Here is a 23,840-nt window from a genome sequence, read left to right as displayed (position 1 = left end):
ATAAGGACAGTTTCAGTTTTGCAAGATGAAAAGAGTTCTGGAGATGGTTGGTGGTGATGGTTGTATAACAATGTGAATGTACTTAATGCCACTGAACTGTACATTTTAAAATGGTTAAGATAGTAAACTTTATATTAGAGAAATGCAAATCAAAAATAAAATGAGGTACCATCTCACACTGGTCAGAATGGCTATCATTAAAAACTCTGCAAATAACAAATCCTGGAGAGGATGTGAAGAAAAGGGAAACTTCCTACACTGTTGGTGGGAATGTAAGTTGGTACAGCCACTATGAAGAACAGTGTAGAGGTTCCTCAGAAAACTAAAAATAGAACTACCATATGATCCAGCAATCCCCCTCCTGGGCATATATCCGGAAAAGATGAAAAGCCTAATTTGAAAAGATACATGCATCCCAATGTTCACTGCAGCACTAATCACATAGCCAAGACATGGAAGCAACCTAAAAGTCCATCGACAGATCAAGGGATAAAGAAGATGTTACATATATTCAAGGGGATACTATTCAGGCATAAAAAAGAACGAAATAATGCCATTTGCAGCAACATGTATGCAACTAGAGATTATCATACTAAGTGAGTAAGTCAAAAAGAGAAAGACAAATACCATATGATATCACTTATATGTGGAATCTAAAAACATGACACAAATGAACCTATCTACGAAACAGAAACAGACTCACGGACATAGAGAATAGAGTTGTGGTTGCCAAGGGGGAGAGGTTTGGGGAGGGATGGAGTGGGAGGCTGGGTTTAGCAGATGTAAGCTATTATATATGGAATGGATAAACAACAAGGTCCTACTGTATAGCACAGGGAACTATATTCAGTATCCTGTGATAAACCATAATGGAAAAGAATACAGAAAAAGTATATATATGTATACATGAATCACTTTGCTGTTTAGCAGAAATTAACAGAACATCATAAATCAACTATACTTCAATAAGACAACAAACCATAAAAAAAGATGTTAAATTTTGTTATGTGTATTTTCCCACAATTAAAAACAAAACCCAGAAAGACTTTGGGATTAAGTAGTGGAAAGAAGTCTTCTTTACATAATCTCCCATTTCCTACCCATTATCAAAGTAAAATGAAAAGGAAGGAAGAAAGGAGAGGAGAAAGAAAGGAAGGTAGGTCATAGGCTGGTTGGTTCTCCAGCAAAAAATACACATGATAGGCAAAGCCCAAAGTTATAAACTTCAAAAGTGGTAACCAAGCAAAGATACATCAGATTCTGAGAAGAAATGGGGCAGCCCTGTTTGGCAAGGCTCCTAAGCTGAATTAACAATTCTCATTAATACCCAAATCTGGAGAGAAAACACTGAATGAATTCCATTTTTTTCATCTATGCCTGAGAGATGCTACAGAACTGCAGGAAAGAATGAGTAAAAGAGAGAAGTGATTTCCAGCACAAGTGAAGCTTCTAGGGCGGAATCTGAGGGCCTCCCCAATGGAAACACAATACATTCCCCAATTACAGGGAGTAAATCCTGATATTGTGCTGCATGGGCAGGAAGAATCAGAGGAGGAACTTTTATAGGAAGATGGAAAGATATCAGAACTAGCTAGCAAAAATATGCCAAGTCAGAATTCAGGAGTAACATGTACAGGTCACCACAACCTCCTGGAGAGACAAAAGAGGAGTGGAAAGCTGCAGAGTTTATATTTTTGTAATCAAAAAAGTGAGGTGAGCCAAGAACAATTCTGAAATGGAGAGTGAAGAAGTCACCCACACAATGCGGAAGCAAATATAAAGTCTGGGCAGAGCTGTCAAGCACTGGTAAATGAAAAATAGGCATGAAAAACAGACAAACAAACTGAAAAAGAGAGAGAGATACGGAGAGGGAGGGGCAGGGACTGAAAGAAAAAGACAGTATGAAAGGAATGTGGCATACAGGACATCAAAGAACTCTAGAAGAAAAATATAACAATACATTCTTCATAAGGGCTTCCAGATTTGTGAATAAGCAAGAACTGAAAGATGGAAAAACAAGAGTGAGATAAAAAAGGAGTCTAAAGATTAAATAAATTGATGATCAAACATTTATTATAGAACTATTAATTAAGAAACACAAAGAGTGTACTCAGAATTGAAAATAAAAGTATAACATATAAGGGCTAAGATAATCAGATAATACAGATTTTAAAAAACATAAAGAGATCAAAGATAAGTAAAACTGGGTACAAGATAATCCAACTTTAGGATAACTGGTGTCCCTAAAATACAAAAAGCAGCACCAAAGAAGCAAGCAGACAGGAAGACAGGTACATTGGTTCTCCAGCAGCATTAAGGACAGAGAGACAAAGCACAAAGCCACACTCTTCAAAAAGTGATAGTCAAGAAAAGATACAAAAGATTCTCAAGCAGAATGGAGCACCCTTATTTAGCAGGGCTCCTACCTTAGTCTTATTTCCCAGAAGCCATAAAGATGAATGAATAAAACCCAAGAAAAATAAAAGTATTCATAGATATATATCTTGGATCCCCAAAAGCAGGGCCTGGGAAAAGGACTGTACACAGGTAGGTAGTTTATCTGGGAAGTGATTGCTAAGGGCAGAAGTGATATACTGGGGAGAATGAGAGAGGAGAAAAAGTAAATACAAGATTGTGCTATCAAGTTCACTGCTATAGGCAATAGGGGCTTAATTTCTATCTTACTTTTCAAGAGGCATACATAATGTATATCAAAAGTGTCTATCCAAAAATAGGGAGCAGAAGCTTCTATCCCCCAGTGACTGACGGGTGTCCTTGAGGGTGTTCACTCCACCACACTTGAGCCAAGTATGGGTTGGTAGCAGGCTTTCTGACAGCATGAAGTGCTGTTAACAGTAAGTGGATGGAAGCACATGTGAAACTGTTCACTTAAGTGGCAGCTAGAACCAGGTGTGACCAAGGTGATAGGAGATTGGGCATAATAGGCAATAAAAGGGAAATCCTCCCTGAAATTAAGAACGAAATCTAAATTGTATATTACTGCAATGACACACCACTCAGCAGTAAAATGAAAGAACTGGACCTCTGTGCACCATTATGGATAAATCTTTTTTAAAATTTGAAGGAAACAAACAAAACCCCAAGTTGCAGAAGGATAATTACAGTTTGATTACCACTTATATAAAATTTAGTAACTTGCAAAAGAATACTATTTAGGGATACATTCCTAGGTAGTAAGTCACATGCACAGGCATGATAAACAAAACCTCATATGTGAGGAAAGAGAGTTTGCATCCAGGGATGGGTACCCAGGAGATTTTAATAGTGTTTGTAATAGTTTATTGCTCAAGCAGGGTGAAGGGTACATGGATACTAACAGTATTCTTCTCCATGATTAAATATTTCCTAAAAAAAAAAAAAAGAAAGAAAGAAACAAATGGAATCTATAGATCAAAATAAATGACTATGTCAGGAAAACATAATACAGAAAATTCAACACTGAGACACATCCTGGTCAAGTCACTAAATTTCAAAAATAAAGCACCCAATCAAAAAAACTCCAGGGATGAAATAAATGTACTTTACTTTGTAGCCATGTTACCTAATCACAAAGATCATGATCTGGTTAAAGTAAATAATTTAGCAATGATATTGTATAGGGCAAAATTCATCTACTGGAGAAGCTGCAAACTGATTTAATTTCACTTGCTCAGTTCTTTTCTTAATTTGAGTTAGTTGCCACCATATGAAAATTGGAAAAAAATTAAAATAACATTAGATTGTTATATGACATTTGCATCTGTAGTATCAGACTTTGGAAAATCAAAAATCAGAACTAAACAATCTGGTGTTATTGCTTTATTTCTAAAAGGAAGATTTTTAATATTATTTCTAAATTTATTATTTTCATATTATTTCTAAGCATGCTAATTTTCTAGTTATTAACCCTCCTTTAGATATGTCTAGGACTATTTTATCTGAGGAGTCATAATTTCTTAAAAAAACAAAAGTAAAGTTAAAAAAAAAACCCCTTCTTGAAAAATCTACTCATAAAGAAATCCAGACAATTAAGCCATGTATCAGGAAAAGGATTGGTGGTAAGCAATGTATCCAATTCAAAATAAAGTGAATAAGTGATAAGTCATGCAAATACCATTAATAAACAGACTAAGTGTTACAAACTTTGAGAAAGTTACTGAAACAAATTAGGAAAGGTAGAGGAAAGTTATACCAACTATAAGAGTGCTAATGTTCTCTTCTTTCATGGCAAGGGTTGATACTGCCTAAATCTGAAACATCAAGATTTTTAAAAATTTATAATTAACATACATTATATTAGTTTCAGGTGTACAACACAGTGATGCATGAAATGATCACCAAAATAAGTGCAGTTACCATCTGTCACCATACAAAGTTACAGTATTATTGACTATATTCCTTATGTGTATGTTACATCCTGTAGCTTAACATATTTTACAGCTGTAAGTTTGTACCTCTTAATTCCCTTTACCTATTTTGTCCAACCCCCTACCCGCTCCCCTCTGGTAAAAACCAGTCTGCTCTCTGTATCTATGAGTCTCTGAAACATCAACATTTATAAAAATAAGCTCCAAATTGTGATGTTCTTCATAATCTCTTAACTGTAGAGGACTCGTTTAGGAAATTGATCAATAATTCTTTGAATTGCACTTTGGATTCTTTTTCTTTTGTTATATTCAAGCTCAACTGTGTTTAATACTTTTTACTTAAAACTGCATTTAGGTTATGAGTACGTGAGGAATCACAATAGTATTATACTTTTAGCAGTTGCACATTTTCCATTGTAAAACTTAAAAAAATAAAAGCTTGTTACAACAGTCCAATTTTTATAAAACGCATATCTATTCTGTGTTCCCATCTTCGTTCTTTTTTCTGCCTGTATATCTGCAAAGAAATGTATCTAAAATAGAGGTCAATCAATGTTAGTGATGGTAACTTTATTTTTTAAATTCTTTGCACCTTTTTGTATTGTAATTCTTTACAATAAGCAGGTATTATTTTTGCAAAAATGAGAAAGATTTTTTTCTTTACCAAAGCACAACTTTATAAAAGTATCTACTGTTAAGGAATTCCTACTGAAAATTAAGCAGTATGGTTCAGATATATAGCTTTCTGTTTATTTAACTTCATGTGGGTCTACTGGGCTGCACCCTGCAGGCCTGCAAGCCTTGTTGGATGCCCAGCCTGGAGACCGAAGAAAGAGCCCAGACACAGCTACAGAGACACTACTGATTCATCGGATAGAGGATCTTACACGTCTGAAGCAAAAGGTCCTGGAGCAACACCCCACTGTGTATGGCTGACGGCAGACAGGACATGGCAGCCATCTTCGCTACTTGGGCGAGAAGGACGCTACCATTTATAGGGGGAATTGACGTCAGGTTGGCTCAACTGTTACCAGAAAAACCAGCAGCTGAGGCAGGGGGCAATCAAGTAGGCGGTTACTGATTAAGCCCTATAATTAAGAGAATTGGGTAGTTATGTGAGTGAAGCAGGGACTGGTCAGCAGGGAATATACAGACAGCAAGGGAACAGCCATCTTGAATGGCCTGATCATACAGGTGCTAAAGCTTTCACCTAGGGTAATGGATAATAATAAGGTCCCCAACACCAGAAAGCCTCTGAGGTGGTGGTGGTGTGGAGAGGGGCTTCAAAATACCCCATCCTCAGAACTCTAACAGATAATATAATGACTAATGAATTCTGCATGCATACAATACAAACACAATTCTAAGTACCCTATTTATATTAATTCATTGAACCTTAATGACAAGCCTATAAGGAGCTAAATAATTTTCCACATTTTACAGATGAAGTACAGTGAACTTACACACCTATCAGAGAAGCTGGATTTAAACCCACGTGTCTTCTGTTCTTAATCACTATACCAGTGGTTCTCACATTTTGCTGCACATGGGAATGACCCAGGGATCTTTAGAAAACACCGATGTCTGGCTTCCACATGCAAATATGCTGTCTAATTAATACAGGGTATGACCTGGGCAACAGATGTTAAAAAGTTCTGGGGGTTGACTCTAATGTGAGGTAGAGCGTGGGGACCACTGAGCTACACCTTTCTGCTTCCTGGTCGTCCTTGGCTAGGTGTTATCAAGCCCGGATGAACACCAAAATCCCCTGATAAGGTTGCGAACTTCAAGGCCCCCACCCAACCCCAGCCCAAGGGGCCTGGGCTTAGGTATTTTTTTCAATGCTTCTCAGGTGATTCCAGTCTCAAGTAGACAAAGCTTGAGAAGCACTGCAGAGGGAGACACCAGCTGCCTTCCACTTTAACAATCAGTGCCCAAACTAGTGAGGGATTTTAATTAATTCGAGGAGTACCTTTCAAATGGGGTGGGCGCACACACACACACACACACAAAGAAACAAAGAAAAAGGAACCACTGTCAAACGTCAGAGAGCGTGGTTTTTAATTCACCTACAGTCTCACAGGTTCAGAACTATTCTGGAAATAATAGGACTTGTCTCTGAGGTTGAACTTAGTGTTTTCTCTGGTGAAAATGTGACCTATGAGTTTCCTTAGCTACAGATTTCGTTTTTCCCCTTTAGGTAAAGGTGTTTCTCCTGGCGACAGGTGAAACAAGAGCCTATCGATAACTATCTACTTGAGGCCTCAGATTAGTGAAGGAAAATATTTTTACAGAATGTGCTAAAAGTTTACTCAGTTGAAAATAAAAATAATAAAAGAAGACTAAGGCTCAAAACTTTAGAGCTAAAAACAGAGGAATAAAATCCACAAAACAGGGGACTTCCCTGGTGGTGCACTGGTTAAGAATCTGCCTGCCAATGCAGGGGACACAGTTCAATCCCTGGTCCAGGGAGATTCCACATGCCATGGAGCAACTAAGCCCGTGCACCACAACTACTGAGCCTGCGCTTTAGAGCTCACGAGCCACAACTACCGAGCCTGCATGCCACAACTAACGAAGCCCACGTGCCTAGAAGCCCGTGGCTCCGCAACAAGAGAAGCCACCGCAACGAGAAGCCCACGCACCGCAAGGAAGAGTAGCCCCCGCTCGCCGCAACTAGAGAAAGCCCACGCAGTCAAAAATAAATAAATAAAATTTATATTAAAAAAAAAACCCCACAAAACATTAGTCACAGTCCTTGAGAAATAAACTGAATAACTTCCAACTGAATGAAGAGGAAATCTGAGGTTGAAAGCAGAAGCACTTCTTAAAGGGAGTATCAAAAGTGAAAATATACATATGCCAGATCTGGGTTGGGAATCTAAGACCAGAGATTCTCATGTATAATATAATAATGACTAATATGTATTGAGTGCTCACAATGTACCAGGTACAATTCTAAGCCTTGGATTTGACAACCTGAAGTCAAAGATTCTAATGTAATAGAATCTTTGGCTCCTAGGGTACCCAGCATGAGAGAGCCATTAATTAATCAGCTTGTGGGCAGTTCTCAACCATTTCTTCCCCTGGCACACAGGCACACATAAGTCTTATGCTTAGTACTCAGGTACTGAACACAAAGCCAAAAAATATCCTATCAGTCTGGCTCTAGATAGGCTCTAAATTCATTTAGGAGCTAAGCTTGCCAGGTTCAAGATCAAAATCTCCAATAACCACATAAAAACCCTAATTTTGCAGATGAAAAAGAGATCCTTATGCTTTAGCAACCAAACATGTAGGTGGCAGAACTGATATCTTATGAAAATTAGTTCTGTATTTTATAACACAGTCTACAAGGCAATTAGTTTTAAAATTCTTGAAAGATTATCAATCACTCTTCTAGATCTTAAATTACTTAATCTGTCAATTACCCCTGGTTATTCCTCAGTTCTGACTCTCTAATATAACCAGGTCAGCTGTGGATGTTTGCCACCAAGAGCCAATGCACGAGTACTCCCGCATCTGCAGAGATATTCTTCAGGTCTGAATTAGCTCAAAGACTCAAGCAGTAAGCAAACGAGGTATCAACGGAAACTTCAGGGTTCAGAAAAGAACTTCCCAAATGATTTGATGGGCAAGTCATTCGCAATTATTTATAATGAAAGAAATTTAGCATGGCTCTTACAGAACTTGTGGTTTGAAGCAGAACTGAATGCTAGTGGGCCTGTGAGAATAGGTTAGAAGCAAAGCACACACCTAGATAATTCAGTCAGTTACTGTAGCTCATCTGAATGTGGACGAGTAATCTTCCCAACGTAACCAGTTCTAAGCTGAAATATTTATGTTGGGAAGATATTTCAGCTTAGGACTGGATGACAACAACTGGACAAGTTTAACTGCTCCTTGAAGTCACACCAGAGATCTGACAACAAAACTCCTCAGCAGTCAAGGAGACCTCTCCTCTATTCACAGTTAGCAGTGTATCTCCTCTATCAAGTTATGTAGATATAAATTAATAAGGAGGGGAACTTAAGGCCCTTAAAATGTAACAATTACATAACAACGAAATGCAGTTTGTGAGCTTATGCTGGAAAAAAAGGCTGTTGAAAAACATCAACAAAACTAGAATGGATTGTAAACTAGATAAAAGTGAATCAGTGTGACTACCCAAAGCAATCTACAGTTTCAGGGCAATCCCTATCAAACTACCAATGACATTTTTCACAGAACTAGAAAAAAAAATTGCACTATTTGTATGGAAACACAAAAGACCCTGAATAGCCAAAGCAATCTTGAGAAAGAAAAACACTGGAGGAATCAGACTCCTGGACTTCAGACTATACTACAAAGCTACAGTAATCAAGACAATATGGTACTGGCACAAAAACAGAAATAGAGATCAATGGAACAGGATAGAAAGCCCAGAGATAAACCCACACACATATGGTCACCTTATCTTTGATAAAGGAGGCAAGAGTATACAATGGAGAAAAGACAGCCTCTTCAATAAGTGGTGCTGGGAAAACTGGATAGCTACATGTAAAAGAATGAAATTAGAACACTCCCTAACACCATACACAAAAATAAACTCAAAATGGATTAAAGACCTACATGTAAGGCCAGACACTATAAAATTCTTAGAGGAAAACATAGGAAGAACACTCTATGACATAAATCACAGCAAGATCCTTTTTGACCCACCTCTTAGAGAAATGGAAATAAAAACAAAAATAAACAAATGGGACCTAATGAAACTTAAAAACTTTTGCACAAGATGGGAATAAAGACACAGACCTACTAGAGAATGGACTTGAGGATATGGGGAGGGGGTGGGGTGAGATGTGACAGGGTAAGAGAGTGTCATGGACATATATACACTACCAAATGTAAAATAGATAGCTAGTGGGAAGCAGCCACATAGCACAGGGAGATCAGCTCGGTGCTTTGTGACCACCTAGAGGGGTGGGATGGGGAGGGTGGGAGGGAGGGAGATGCAAGAGGGAAGAGATATGGGAACATACTGTATGTGTATAACTGATTCACTTTGTTATAAAGCAGAAGCTAACACACCAAAAAAAAACCCAAAAAAACAAACAAAAAAAAAACTTTTGCACAGCAAAGGAAACCGTAAACAAGACAGAAAGACAACCCTCAGAATGGGAGAAAATATTTGCAAATGAAGCAACTGACAAAGGATTAATCTCCAAAATTTACAAGCAGCTCATGCAGCTCAATATCAAAAAAACAAACAACCCAATCCAAAAATGGGCAGAAGACCTAAACAGACATTTCTCCAAAGAAGATATATAGATTGCCAACAAACACATGAAAAGATGCTCAACATCACTAATCATTAGAGAAGTGCAAATCAAAACTACACTGAGGTATCACCTCACACCAGTCAGAATGGCCATCATCAAAAAATCTACAAACAATAAATGCTGGAGAGGGTGTGGAGAAAAGGGAACCCTCTTGCACTGTTGGTGGGAATGTAAATTGATACAGCCACTATGGAGAACAGTATGGAGGTTCCTTATAAAACTAAAAATAGAACTACCATATGACCCAGCAATCCCACTACTGAGCATATACCCTGAGAAAACCATAATTCAAAAAGAGTCACGTACCACAATGTTCATTGCAGCACTATTTACAATAGCCAGGACATGGAAACAACCTAAGTGTCCATGGACAGATGAATGGATAAAGAAGATGTGGCATATATATACAATGTAATGTTACTCAGCCATAAAAAGAAACGAAATTGAGTTATTTGTAGTGAGGTGGATGGACCTAGAGCCTGTCATACAGAGTGAAGTAAGTCAGAAAGAGAAAAATAAATACCGTATGCTAACACATATATATAGAATCTAAAAAAAAAAAAAAAAGGTTCTGATGAACCTAGGGGCAGGACAGGAATAAAGACACAGACGTAGAGAATGGACTTGAGGACGGGGGGAGCGGGGGGGAGAGGGTAAGCTAGGAAGAAGTGAGAGAGTAGCACTGACATATATATACTACCAAATGTAAAAACAGATAGCTAGTGGGAAGCAACTGCATAGCACAGATCAGCTGAGATCAGCTGGGTGCTCTGCGACCACCTAGAGGGGTGGGATAAGGAGGGTGGGAGGGAGACGCAAGACGGAGGGGATATGGGGATATACGTATGCATATAGCTGATTCACTTTGTTATACAGCAGCAACTAACACAACACTATAAAGCAATTATACTCCAATAAAGATGTTAAAAAGAAAAAGACAAACAAAAAGTGTATCAGTGTGATATGAATGTAGTAGCTGTATTGTGGTTATATAACGTAAGCCTTGTTCTTAGGAAGTAAACAATTAGGCATTAGCAGGTTACGGAGCATGATTTATGAAACCCACCCTCAAGTGATACAGGAAAACAGATTATACAGATATAGAGAGAAAGATGAAGCAAATGTGGTAAAATGTTAATTGGTGAATCTGGATAAGGGTATATGGAGTTCCTCTGTACTACTCTCATGACTTTTCTCTAAGTTTGAAAATACTTCAAAATTAAAAGGAATTAAAATCAACCAGCTGAATTTATTCTAAACTTAACATCAAAACCTAAATGAAAAGGAAGTGAGAAAGGGAAACAAATCTACACTCTGTCATTATGTTTCTGAGCCAGAGATAGTGCTGAACATTTTACAAAAGTCATTCTACAGAATCCAAAGAATTTCGATTTTGAGTCAGACAGTTGGGTTGGTTAATCACTGAACTCCACAATTTTGTAGCTCTGTGACTTTAGATTCTTTTCATCTTCTTGAGTCTCAGGGTCCTCCTCTATAAAATGGAGATAATGCTACCAAGAGCACAAGATGATTGAGATGATTAAGTGAGATGATAATATCAAGTACTGCACACCTTATCTGCATAGCACTGTTCTAAGGGTTGGGAGAGAAATCTCTATGGGACTCTTAAGTTTCTGCGTGTCTTGTAAGCAAAGCCCAAACTGCTCTTTGTTCTGGACTATGTTTCCAAGGAGGTTTATATAACAAACAGCTTTGTGAGACAGAAATAGTGTCCCACATCAGAACAAAGGGGAACATGCCTGCTGCCATTATAAAGGTCTCAGGGTCCTCTCCTATATAACACACACACTGCCTGTGCAGGTATCATCTGACCCTCTTCACCGTGCCCTGTGGGAAGAAGAGGAGCTTGGGGAACCCACACAAGAAAACGTTGATACTCTGGCTACTACTTTTTCTGGGAATAATAAAATAATAAAAGCCTTTTATTTCGCCCAGGGCTCTCATATTTTCTGCCACCATCCATGAACTATGGTTGACTAACTTGTAGGATAAAATCACAAACCCCTCACAGTTCTTAACACTAAGCACTTTCTGTTAATATTACCTCATTAAACCTGATCAATAGCCCTGTAAAGTTCAACATAATGCTGCATGGTACAAGTAAGGTATTCCACAAATAGTTACTATTTTTTTTTTAATCAGTCATCAATTTTATACATATCACTGTATACATGTCAATCCCAATCGTCCAATAGTTACTATTATCTTCTTCATTATCATCATCATCATTAATCCTTGCAATAATCCTGTAAATGAGAAATCAATACCATCATCTGATAGCTGATGGGTTAATTAAAAGCTGCCAAGAGTAAGTCAGTCACATTCGTGAAGGGGCTGGAATTTGAATTCTTTCCACCATGTCATCTCACAGCTTTAAAATTATGAACTCATTTGGTGAAGCTGCAAGCTTTATATTATATCCCAACAGCTATGTTTCAGGCACTTCGTTGATCTGGGGAAATAACAGTGAATAAAATATGCTCTCTGTCTTCGTGAAGCTTATAGAGGAAATATACACCAAAACAAGTAACACAAGACCAAATAATCGTTAACTCTTATAAGTGTTATGGCAGAAGCAAACAAGGGACTGAGATAGAGGATAACTGGAGGACACAGTTTCCAAACTATAGGTTGTCAGTTGGGAAGAAATTCAGTGAGTCCCAACCAGCATTTTTTGGAAAAATGAAGCAGCACAGAATAGAAAAGAATGCACACACATTATAAAGTACTGTTCTGTGAAACTTCCATCTGGCATAGGAAGTCAAGGTATAAAATCATTTCCTTTAGGCACAGGGAATAATCTATGCAATGGGAATGTAATGGCAATGGAAAGAACTTGCTATGTTGGAAAACCAGAAAATTAGTGTGGCTACCATCCTACAGAAAGAAGGGATAGAGTGGCATGAATTGAGGTTGGAAAGAAAGATGTTAAGGTTCTGGCAGTGGGTTTGTGTAGTTTTAAACAGATAAGTGATATGATCTGATTTACATTCTAGAAGTCACTTTTGTTGCTATAAGGAGAATGGATTGGAGAGAGGGCAAGAAAGGAAACAGAAAGACCCATCAGAATGCTGGTGTTAGCAGCTGATGTAGGTGATAATGGTAGCTTGGCTTGGGGTGTGGGAATGAAGAGAGAGCAGAGATGGAAAAGAGTGGATGAATTCAAGGTGTTACTCTGAAGACAGAATCAGTAGAACTTGCTGAAGTGAGCATCAGAGGTATACTCTAAACAGTCAGTCATACCCAAATATTGTGGTTCCATGCACATGCCATGCTCTACCATGTCAGTGTCTATGCACATGCTCTTCTTGAAATACCCTATCCCCACCAAGCTCTCACTCTACTCACTCAGTACACTTCTACACATCCTCTCCTCAGGACTGAGCCCCAACATAGCCTTCTCTGACACTACGAAGCTGTCTTCTCCACATTCCCTTAGCACTTCACAAGCGCTTCTAACATAGTGGTTACAGACGGCACTGCAATTACCTGTTTATACAGCTGTTTCTCAAGTTACTCTGGAGCCATGCCAGGGCAGGAACCATATTCCATTCACTTTCAACCTGGGGACTGATAGTGCTTAGAAAACTTTAGACTCAAAGAACCAGAGAAATGGCAACATAAAAAAAATCCCAGCTTTGTCACTGGTTTTGAAGATGGAAAAATGAGGCCGTGAGCCAGTGTAGGAGTGGCCAAGATGACTGAGTAGGAAGACACTGACCTCACCTCCTCCCAGGGGCACACCAAAATTACAACTATTTACAGAGCAACTAGTGAGGACAAAGACCCAAAGACTAGCAGAAAATGTCTTCTTACAATTAAAGACATAAAGAAGGAACCACAACTAGATGGGTAGGAGGGGTGGAGAACAGTATAGGCAAGACCCATACCCCGAGATGGGCAACCCACAAAAGGGAGGAAAATTACAACAGCAGAGGTTCTCCCAAAGGAGCCAGGGGTCTGAGCCCCACATCAGGCTCCCCAGCCTGGAGGTCCTACACAAGGAAGACAAGTTCTAAGAACATTTGGCTTTGAAGGGTAGTGGGGCTTACTTTCAGGAGAGCCAGAGGGCTATAGCAAACAGACTCCGCTCTTAAAGGGCACACACAAAATCTCATACACTCTGAGACCTGGCAGAAGCAGTAATTTGAAAGGAGCAAAAATAAATAAATGAGCTGATGTCAAACTAAAAAACTTTTGCACAGCAAAGGAAACTACCAACAAAATGAAAAAGCCCACCTACTGAACAAGAGAAGATACTTGCAAATGATACACCTGACAAGGGGTTAACATCCAAAATATACAAAGAACTAATCAAACTCAACATCAAAAAAAAAAAACCAAACAAACCCCCAAGCCCCAAAAAACAAAAAAACCCAACAATCCAATTAAAAAATGGGTAGAGGACCTGAACAGACATTTTCCCAAGATATATAGATGGCCAACTGGCACATGAAAAGATGCTCAACATCACTAATCATCAGGCACATGCAGATCAAAACAATGAGATATCAATTCACACCTGTCAGAATGGCTATTATCAAAAGACAACAAATAAAAAGTGTTGGTGAGGATGTGGATAAAAGGGAACACTTGTGCACTAATGTTGGGAATGTAAATTGGTGAAGCCACTATGTAAAATAGTTTGGAGATTTCTCAAAAAGTTAAAAATAGAACTACCATACAATCTATGAATTCCACTTCTAGGTATATATCCAAAGAAAATAAAAACACTAATTCAGAAAGATATATGCACCCCTGTGTTCATTATAGCATTATTTACTATAGTCAAGGTATGGAAGCAATGTCAGTGCCCATCAATAGATGCATGGATAAAGAAGATGTGGTGTAGGTATACCATGGACTAATATACAGCTATAAAAAAAAAAAAAAGGAGTCTTACCATCAGTGACAACATGGATGGATCTAGAGGATATTATGCTATGTAACATAAGTCACACAGAGAAAGGGAAATACAAATGAACAACCATAACCAAACAGGAACAGAGTTATAGCTACAAAGAACAACTGGTTGCTGGTGGGGAAGTGCTGGAGGGAGGAGAGAAATAGGTGAAGGAGATTAAAAAAAAACTGTAGATTCATTAATCAAAATTTGCTGAATGAATGTACCCTTTCGTGTAATACATTCCTTCACTCCTAAACTAGGTAAGGACCCTCATTCACAGAGGTATGTATTACACAATTTTTATTTTATTTATTTTTATCCTTGTTTCAGATCATCTCTTTTTTTAATTATTTAATTAATTTTGGGAGCTGAGTTGGGTCTTCGTTGCTGTGCACGGGCTTTCTCTAGTTGTGGTGAGCGGGGGCTACTCTTTGTTGCTGTACGCAGGCTTCTCATTGCGGTGGCTTCTCTTGTTGTGGAGCACGGGCTCTAGGTGTGTGGGCTTCAGTAGTTGTGGCATGCGGGCTCAGCAGTTGTGGCTCACAGGCTCTAGAGTGCAAGCTCAGTAGTTGTGGTGCACAGGTCTAGTTGCTCTGTGGCATGTGGGATCTTCCCGGACCAGGGATCGAACCTGTGTCCCCTGCATTGGCAGGTGGATTCCTAACCACTGTACCACCACGGAAGTCCCAGATCATCTCTTGATGACCTTTTGTTTGGGGAAATATACATTTACTTGGTTTATGTTGTCAGACAACTCTATTACATTCTGTTTAATGATTAGATCGTGCTCCTTGCCTTCACAAACTAAACAGCATAGTGTATAAGAAGGAGCCGATTTTGAAGTTAGATCTCTGTTCATAAACCAACTCTTCAATTTATTGACCAGGAGATGTGGGTAGCTTATTTAATCTCTCTAGATCTCAATTTGCTCAACTGTATCATAAGGTTAATACTTCTCTGTTTTAGGGTTGTCCCAGGGCTTAAATGTGAAAGTGAGGTAATTAGCACAAATATACTCAATACATATTAATTCCTGTTTCTCCAACTTGCTTTCTTTACAAGGAAGAATATAGCCTTTGCAAAACTAAACACAAATTGTTTCTGGTCATGGCACTATCTTGACCTAAGGGCTTTGAATGGAAACCACCTCACACACACAAAGCTTGGACACTGAGGTCTAAAACTACCTATGCTGGACATAGTTTACTGTCCACATTAACATGACTTTATTATTTCTTTGTCTTAATTAGCATAATTTTACTCTTCTGGGAGACTCCTGCCCAAATAGCTAGATTGTTCACTACAGGAACTTCCTGAAAAATCTATCAATTCTGCAATATAAAGAAAGCATCAACAGTTTATGTCCTAAGAGTCCTTGCTCTTTCCATCAATCTTTTTTTCTTTTTGGCACCGTGCGGCATGCGGGATCTCAGTTCCCCGACCAGGGATCGAACCCGTGCCCCCTGCAGTGGAAGCGAGGAGTCCTAACCACTGGACCTCCAGGGAATTCCCCCATCAATCTTAAAACTGTTAAGATCAGTATCCAATCCTCCTCAAGCCACCTCCTCCACTTCCCTGTCCTCTCACCCTCTGCCACTGAAAGACCAGCCTTAAACCATACTTCAAATGCCTTCCCAGTGAGAGACACTACCAAAGCTCTGTTGTGTTAGCCCAGTAAGCCATGAACCCAGCTTTTTCTTATCAAATGGTACATTGGTGATACTTGGGAAGCTGGCACTGGACAGGGCAGTACTGTTGCAGCAAAAGTAGAAATGAAGTTTTCCCTCTCCTGAGAACAAGGAAAATAAAGGGAACAGTGAACAGGCTAGAGAAGAAACATAACCTGGCCTGAAAGAGTTAATCATTCCTAGTTTTTTTTTGTTTTTTTTTTTTAACTGTTACTAATCTGTAGTGTCTGTAACTAGATTTGTACTTCACAAAGCTAACCCATTACTCTTTAACACTATGTGAATTACATCCTGGACTCCCTTGTAGCAAATCACCCTTGTAGCATTTGCATTTCAGAAAAGAGGTCACAGGCCGATAACCCACAGACAAACGGACCCAATTACGGGGCTATCTGATGCCAGCTGTGACTATTTTGAAATAATGCAGGAAGAAGAAGAATGCAGGACCTTGACTACTTTGATCCTTATCTTACACCCCGGACTGCTGCGAGCCCCACATATAAAATCTTCTCCGATTCCCGAAGGAGAGGGGGACAAAGTTCTTGAGGCGCTAGCCTGCTGTGTTTTCCCTTCTGCCTGGCAGAAAAATAAAGCCATCTCTCTCTTCCTCCAAAATCTGTCTCCGTATTTCTCTTCGGTGTCGGCGCACAGGGAAGCCGATATTTCGGCAACAGTACATCTCCAAGCATAAAGTCAAGACAGAGGGACTTCCAGAAATACTGTAAAAATGAACTAAATGAAATATATATTATATGCCAGACAACGTATGTCCACTAATGTGTCCATTAAAAGGAAATGGGTTTGTCAAAACTACAACAGAAAGTTTTGTTGAAAAACTGCATAGTTGGCGGACGCGTTTTAAAAATTATTTCTGATGAAATCTAATGTTCCAGTGTTTTATTCCCATCCTCATTACAGAGCTGTTCAAATACTGAAACCGAGTCCCTCTGCCAAGTTTATGATTAACCTCTCTATCCAAAACGTTATTCCCTTTCTTGTCTAACACCTGTTCGCCTCAAGACTGAGGAGGAGTATCAAAGAAAAGGGGGAATTGAAACCGAGCAGGACCCTGCGGGGCCCTCCCAGGTACAAAAGACTTTCTGTTTCCTTGTTTCTCATTTGTAGGAAAAAGGCTTAGCCCCCTAGACCTTCCCCGAGTTCCAAAGGGCAGATTCAAACAGTTACTCATCAGAAAAGTGAGGGCAGACAGAAACAAAGGAAAAGCAGTAAAACAACAGAGCAGCGAAAAAGCGGAATCCTAGTTCCCCCTCAGGGGATACACATAACAATATACTGTATCTTTGAGTTCTTCTACTGGAACTAAGGCCCCAACCCAGGTGGAGGATGGTAACTAGTAGCTAAGAACCCAGTCTGGTCAGAACCTAGGGAATGAGATGTTGATCTTTTCTGACCCAGGTGACTTCTACTAAAGCCTGTACTCTCAACCTCTGCCCCAATTCTATATTGAATTCACCTCTGCTCAAGCCCCTTCATGAATACGCACATACCTTGAGCTTAAAACTTCCCCAATTTTGCCATCTGGGGAGATACTGCTTCGGGAAATATCCCTCCTCGCCCGTCCCCCTCCCCTTCTCCTTACTTGCTGCAAGTAATAAATCCTTCCTTCTCCAGGTCTTTGGTTTGGTTGTGTCTTTTGCCCCCATGCTCACCAAGAGGCAAACCCAGTTTTCCGGTAACAATATGCCTCAGAATCAAGAAAAACAGGGTCTCATGTTATCTTTGGAGTTACCAAAAATAATGCTAGGACAGGCAGCGAAAATGACTGGAAGAGAAATGACCAGTTTTTAAACTAGATCCTTTCAAATGAAAATTCAGATCCATCATCAACTTCACTAAGCGTATGGAGCACTAATTTCTAAAGGGTCTAATCATGCATGGCCCACTGACTTGCCACCCAGGTAAAGCACACTGAGCTGCCAGGCGGTAAGCCGTGAGAGAAGCAACATGTGCCTCTCAAGGTTTACTTTTCACCCTGAGAAACTGATCTGGGCCGCAAGCTCGACTCTCGACTGGGTTTGCCTCGGCGGCTCAAGCAGCTCCAAAAAGGGGGAAGGAAGCAGCAGAAACAAAAACAGGGTATCCGCGGAACCCGCCCTCCCGATGACTGGGGACTGGCCCGTAGCGGAGTTCGGGGGGCGGGGGCCCTCTTTATGCCAGTTCCCGGGCCCGTACCTGACAGGCGATAGACCTGCGGAAGCCGCACGCCATATCTGTCTCCACGAAGCCGGTCCCAGCTGGATGGTGTTGAGCTTCGCCCCGCCCTCCTCTGCACGCCCCGCCTCCGCGCGCCGGAAGCCCGCCCCGGAAGGTGCTGCCAGCCAATCAAGGAGCCGCGTGGCCCACAACTAACCTCTGCCCCGTTGCCGCGAGGGAGCGCGGGAAATCCCGGGTGCAGCTGGAATTTCGCAGGTGGTGAGGACCATGGCCACCTCTTCGGTGTCCAAGGTATGTGGGGGCGGGCGCCCACTGGGACTCCACAGCTGCCTCATTCCCTTGTGAAGAAGGGATGAAGCGGAGGTTACGTAGACCTCGTTGTACCGGCTCGAGGGGAGGAGATGGCGGGCCGAGCTGAGGCGTCTTGGCTCCACGTCCAGTGGAGGCCAGCTTTCCTTGGGGAGCGAAAACGCCGATCTGCCTTAGTGTTCTTTCTGCCTCGGAGGAATTTTAAGTTCTGGTTTGTGGAGGTCGGATGCCCCGAGGATGTGTCCCAGTGTCCCCTCCTTTTTCCTTCTCATGTATATTTATTGTGAGCCAAAGGCTCTGTTAGGTACCGAGATACAAGTGGTAAACAAAATAAACAAAGATATTTCCATCATTACCGAAAATTCTATTAGACAGTGCTGTTACAGACCAAGTAAAGTAAGACCTTTAGTAATATTAGGAGTACGGCCGGAAGCCCCTGAAAGTTAAGCTATCTGATAAAGCTGAGAATGCAGATAAGTTGCAAAGACATTTGTCCCGGTGTTGAAACAGTAAATTAATGAAGAAGGCTCTACCATGGATTTAGTTTTAATTTTGATTAAAATTACATTAAAATAAAATGATGAGACTCAGTGCCTTCCAAGACTACATATCCAGGAGGAACTACGAGCCATAGGATTTAAGCGTATTGAAGACTGACCGACTGTGATGTTAGGTGCAAATGCCAGAAGAGCTTAACTGCTAGTATTTTTTATGAGGGTTGGTACTGTTTTTGTTTTGTCCTGGTTATAAAGTTCCATAGGTTTTCAGTGGTCTGTCCCTTAATCCTTTTTGTTGCATAAGCCTTTCTTATTTTTGTGTATCTTGCAGAATTGTGAGAGGTTTGTTTTTTTGTTTTTGTTTTTTTCAGGAAAACATTTATGACAACAGAAATGCTTGTATTGAGATGATGATGGAGACCTTAAATAAATAAGAATCTTTAAGGATTATTTCATTGGTTCATGGAACTGTCAGCTTCCTTTTTTTTCCCCTGTCTAAACTTTCCTTGTCATATTTTTTGGCTCTTGGTTCTCCTCCTAATTTCTTCCATCTCCAACACCATCACTTGATCAGTAGTGAAAAGTGGATAACGATATTACTCCCACTGCCATACATCGGGATCCATTCCCATCACTCTTCATGTCTCACTCCTTCATAGCTCCTTTTCCTGCTCCTGAATTACAGGTGGCTATAGAAAGGAGGCAGTGACAGGCTTGTCAAGGCTTGTCATGGCACCAAATGATTTTTCTTAAAAAATTTGTGTGTTTTAAATAGTTCCATTAGTTGCAGATACAAGAGTGTAAGGCACAATTCTTATTTTGGACCCTGTAATCCAAATGGCCAGTTTATATTTGTACAGCAGTCTTTAGGTCTATCCTGAGATGACTTTTTCTAGCTATATTTCTTTCATTCTTTCATTTTCCATAGAAATGGGAATCTAAGAAGCTGTCCACGATGTATGGCTTTAGAATTGGTAGAACAAGTGTGGGGCCAGCAGCTTACGGCCTGTGTATCACTAATCAAATAATAACATGAGACTAAATGTAGTTAGGAAATTACCAGAAAAATTATTTGGCAAGCATTGGTCCATTATGTATACTGATTGCCTAAGGTATGTGTTAACACTATCCTAAACATTGGGGAAACAGTTATGAATTAAATGCGGTCTGTACTCTGAAGGTGCTTACAAGCTACTTGGGGAGGGACTTCCCTGGTGGTCCAGTGGTTAAGACTCCACGCTTCCACTGCAGGGGGCACGGGTTCGATCCCTGGTCGGGCAACTAAGATCCCGCATGTGCCACACACACAAAAAAAAGATGATAAAATATATATATATATATATATATAAAAGAAACAACTACTTGGGGAGACAGCTCCATAAATAACTATCATACATAGTAAGAGTGACTTAAAACCAAGCGAAATAAAGATATTCAAGTACTGTGAGATATTAGGGGAAAGAATAATTCTGACTAGAGAATTAGAGAAGGTTTCCCAAAGCAGGTGAGTTTGAGTTGAACTTTAATGGACAAATGAATAAGAATTTATCTGATGAAGAAAGGTATGTAAGGTGAGTCAGTAGCCAGAACTGTCTGTGTCGTGTCAAGGTTCTAGATACTTGGAGTTTAATTTAATAATAAATACTTCTTTTGAGATGAGAGGGCATCAGTATTTTTAATCATCTTGATTTTCATTTAATGTATAGTACTAATGTTCTTTCTTCACTAGGTTTTATAAAAATGGAACCTTTCTGGGTTTAAATTTCATCAGCTTTTATTTTGTCTGTCTCTTAGATTAGGTCCCAAAGAGCAAAATCAAAGATGAGCTTCCCATGGGAAGGAGGAGAAAGAAGTGGTTAGTCCCCTTGTTGTTTGAGAATTTTCCTTCTGTAATTCAGGTTGAAGAAAGATGATTTCTTAGCACTTTAAAGAAATGCCTTAAAAAGAAAAAAATCTGCTTATCCATAAAATACTAGGTTAATCAGATATGTCTGCTTCTTGGCTGCTTTGACTTTATGCTTTTTTTCTCTCTTTCTTTTTTATAGGGTTGTTTTGTGTTTAAGCCAAACTTCAAGAAGAGAAAGATCTCTGTGCCAATAGGTAAGATGTCTTAATATCAGATTTGTTAGTTTTCCTCCCCCAAGTCTTGAACTAACCTCTTATTGAATTAGTAATTCTCCTGTCTAAGCTTGCTTTACTTACCATGTTGTTATAGCAGTTATGTTCCAAGGCATAGGACAAAGCGATAAGGGGCACTCCCCAGGGCTCTAATCTAAAAGGGAATCCAAATGTACCATCAAAAGGCAATTCGAAATTTCCTTCAAAGGGTATGTCACCATTCTTTAAAAGAGATTGTCTTAAAAATCTCAGTGATTTCTTGGGATGAGGTAGGGAGTATTGACTGCAGAAGGGCAGAGGGACCTTTTGTTTTTTTGGCTGCGTTGGATCTTAGTTGAGGCATGCGGGATCTTTGGTGTGCGAGATCTTCGTTGTGGCGCACGGGCTTCTCTCTAGTTGTGGTGTGTGGGTTTTCTCTCTAGTTGTGGTGCGTGGGCTCCGGAGTGCGTGGGCTCTGTAGTTTGTGGCACGCGGGCTCTCTCATTGAGGTGTGCAGGCTCAGTAGTTGTGGCGCGTGGGCTTAGTTGCTCCGTGGCATGTGGGAATCTTAGTTCCCCGACCAGGGATTGAACCCGTGTCCCCTGCATTGGAAGGCAGATTCTTTACCACTGGACCACCAGGGAAGTTCCAAGAGGGACTCTTGGAGTGATTGGAATGTTCTCTGGACAGAGGATGGTTATGTGAGTGTATACCTTTGTTAGGACATATCAAACTGTTAAAATGGGCATATTTTATTATTTGTAAGTTATACTACGATAAAATTAAATTATTTATAAAAAATATTGTCTTCACGTTCTTTACTTATCTCCAGATATCTGTTTAGTGATCAAGTTAAGAAGACTTGACTACTTCAAACAAATCAAGATGTTATTATCAGTCAGAAAATGTTTATTGTACTGGTTCTCAATGGGGCCTGCAGATTAGAATCACTTGGGGAGCTTTTTAAAAAAAAAACTGTTGTTTTTTTTTTTTTTTTGATGTAATTGTAGATTCACATGCAGTTGTAAGAAAGAGTGTAGAGAGTTCCCTTGAACCCTCACCCAGTTATCCCCAGTGGTAATGTATTGCATGACTATAGAACAGTATCACAACCAGCAAACTGACAGTGGGACAATCCATCGACCTTATTCCGATTTCAACTTGGAGAGTTTCTTAAGAACACGAATGCCCAAACTGCAGCCCAGACCAACTGAATCAGTATCTTTGGGAATGGGACCCAGGTGTTGGTATTTTTTAAAAGCTCCTCTCAGGCATGTTGAGTATTTACACTCACTATTCAGCACTGTGAAGATTAATTCGGATGGAAAAATTATGTGCAATTAAGCATATTCATTCACACTCATTTTTAAATTTTGAATTAAAAAAGAAAAACTGGACTATACTATTGTTTGACTAAGGAAATAAACAGCTCCAATATATAGAATTGGATTATTCTAAATCATCTCATGATGTAGACCTTTAAGGTGTTAATTCTTCAGTTTGAGACCAGCTAGGTAAAGTACCTGTGCTCAGGGAGCAAATAATAAAATAATGGTCCATATTGAGGGCAATAGAGGGTAGAAAGTATGACTTAAAATAAGAATGCAGTTTCTCATTAACAGGAGAATAAACAGTGGTGTTGAACTTTACACTCATAGATTTAGTCTCAAAAAAACCTGAAGCTTTCTATATTCCTTGCCCTCCTCACCTCCCCAAATAAAAAGTGACAGTGATGGACTTGGAAATAGTGAACGAAGAAGAGCTACATTATAAATTATTTTGTTTTTAAGTGATTGACTTATCAACATATTTCTTTAATGTTGGAGATTGCTAAACTTAACTAGAAATAGTTCATTTTCAGAGAAGAATTCAAGACTTGTTCCCCTGTTATCCATGAAGGATACATAGCATGAAATGACATCTGATATCATGAGCAATGTCATTATAACTAAGAAAAGCACTAACATTTATTGAGTGTTTTTTATGTGCCAGACAATTTTAAGCACTTTATATGTGTTAAGCTATGAAGAAAGTAGTATTATTATCTCCATTAAAGTATATCAGGATATTCAGATGTAGAAAGAACTTTCTCAGTGATAGTGCTAGCAGGTGGCAGAGCTGGGATTTGAAACCAGGCTGTCTGATCCCAGAGCCTAAGGTCTAACCACTACCTAATACTGTTTCTCATAATACAAGGGAAGTTTTTGCTTAGAACTTTTTGTATTGAATTTCAGCTATAATTTATTAAGATTTGTGAGTCAATGACAATTAGAAAGAAAGTTCCTTAACATGGAAGAGAATTTCTGTTCCAAACTATCAGTTAACAAAACTTGTTGGGAGGATACTAGCAGCATCTCAGTGAAATCAGGAAAAAATGTGTACTTTCACAATTATTATTTAATACCATGAAAGTTCTAGCTGTTGCAATAAAATACCTAGCAGTAAACAACAAAAAATAT

The 23,840-nt window shown here is 39.5% G+C and overlaps 2 protein-coding genes across 11 annotated transcripts in view; one reads left to right on the top strand and one right to left on the bottom strand.

Moving 5' to 3' along the window:
- RARS2 (arginyl-tRNA synthetase 2, mitochondrial) overlaps positions 1-18,612 on the bottom strand; it is an 80,074-nt gene extending 61,462 nt beyond the window's left edge. For 2 of the 5 annotated variants that reach the window (XM_082405983.1, XM_082405980.1), the window contains exon 1: positions 18,497-18,544. Coding sequence is in view for 2 of the 5 variants with exons in the window: in XM_082405978.1 (XP_082262104.1) it covers positions 18,497-18,532 (36 nt within the window). In the remaining 3 variants the exon portion in view is untranslated. Of the gene's footprint in view, positions 1-11,908; positions 11,956-17,903; positions 18,002-18,496 lie in introns of those variants that run through there. The other 3 variants (XM_082405979.1, XM_082405978.1, XM_082405982.1) reach the window with 3 other exon arrangements.
- Positions 18,613-18,647: 35 nt separating this feature from the next.
- Positions 18,648-23,840, top strand: part of ORC3 (origin recognition complex subunit 3) — a 66,132-nt gene continuing 60,939 nt past the window's right edge. For 5 of the 6 annotated variants that reach the window (XM_082405940.1, XM_082405939.1, XM_082405938.1 and 2 more), the window contains exons 1-2: positions 18,648-18,769; positions 21,330-21,384. In XM_082405940.1, the coding sequence (XP_082262066.1) occupies positions 18,746-18,769; positions 21,330-21,384 (79 nt within the window). In that variant the 5' untranslated portion in view covers positions 18,648-18,745. The remainder of the gene's footprint in view (positions 18,770-21,329; positions 21,385-23,840) is intronic. The other variant, XM_082405942.1, reaches the window with a different exon arrangement.

Source organism: Balaenoptera borealis, assembly GCF_965194805.1.
Source record: "Balaenoptera borealis genome assembly, chromosome: 9".
Lineage (NCBI taxonomy): Eukaryota > Metazoa > Chordata > Mammalia > Artiodactyla > Balaenopteridae > Balaenoptera > Balaenoptera borealis.
The sequence above is the reverse complement of the archived record's forward strand: the minus strand, read 5'-3'. Positions and strand labels throughout refer to the sequence as shown.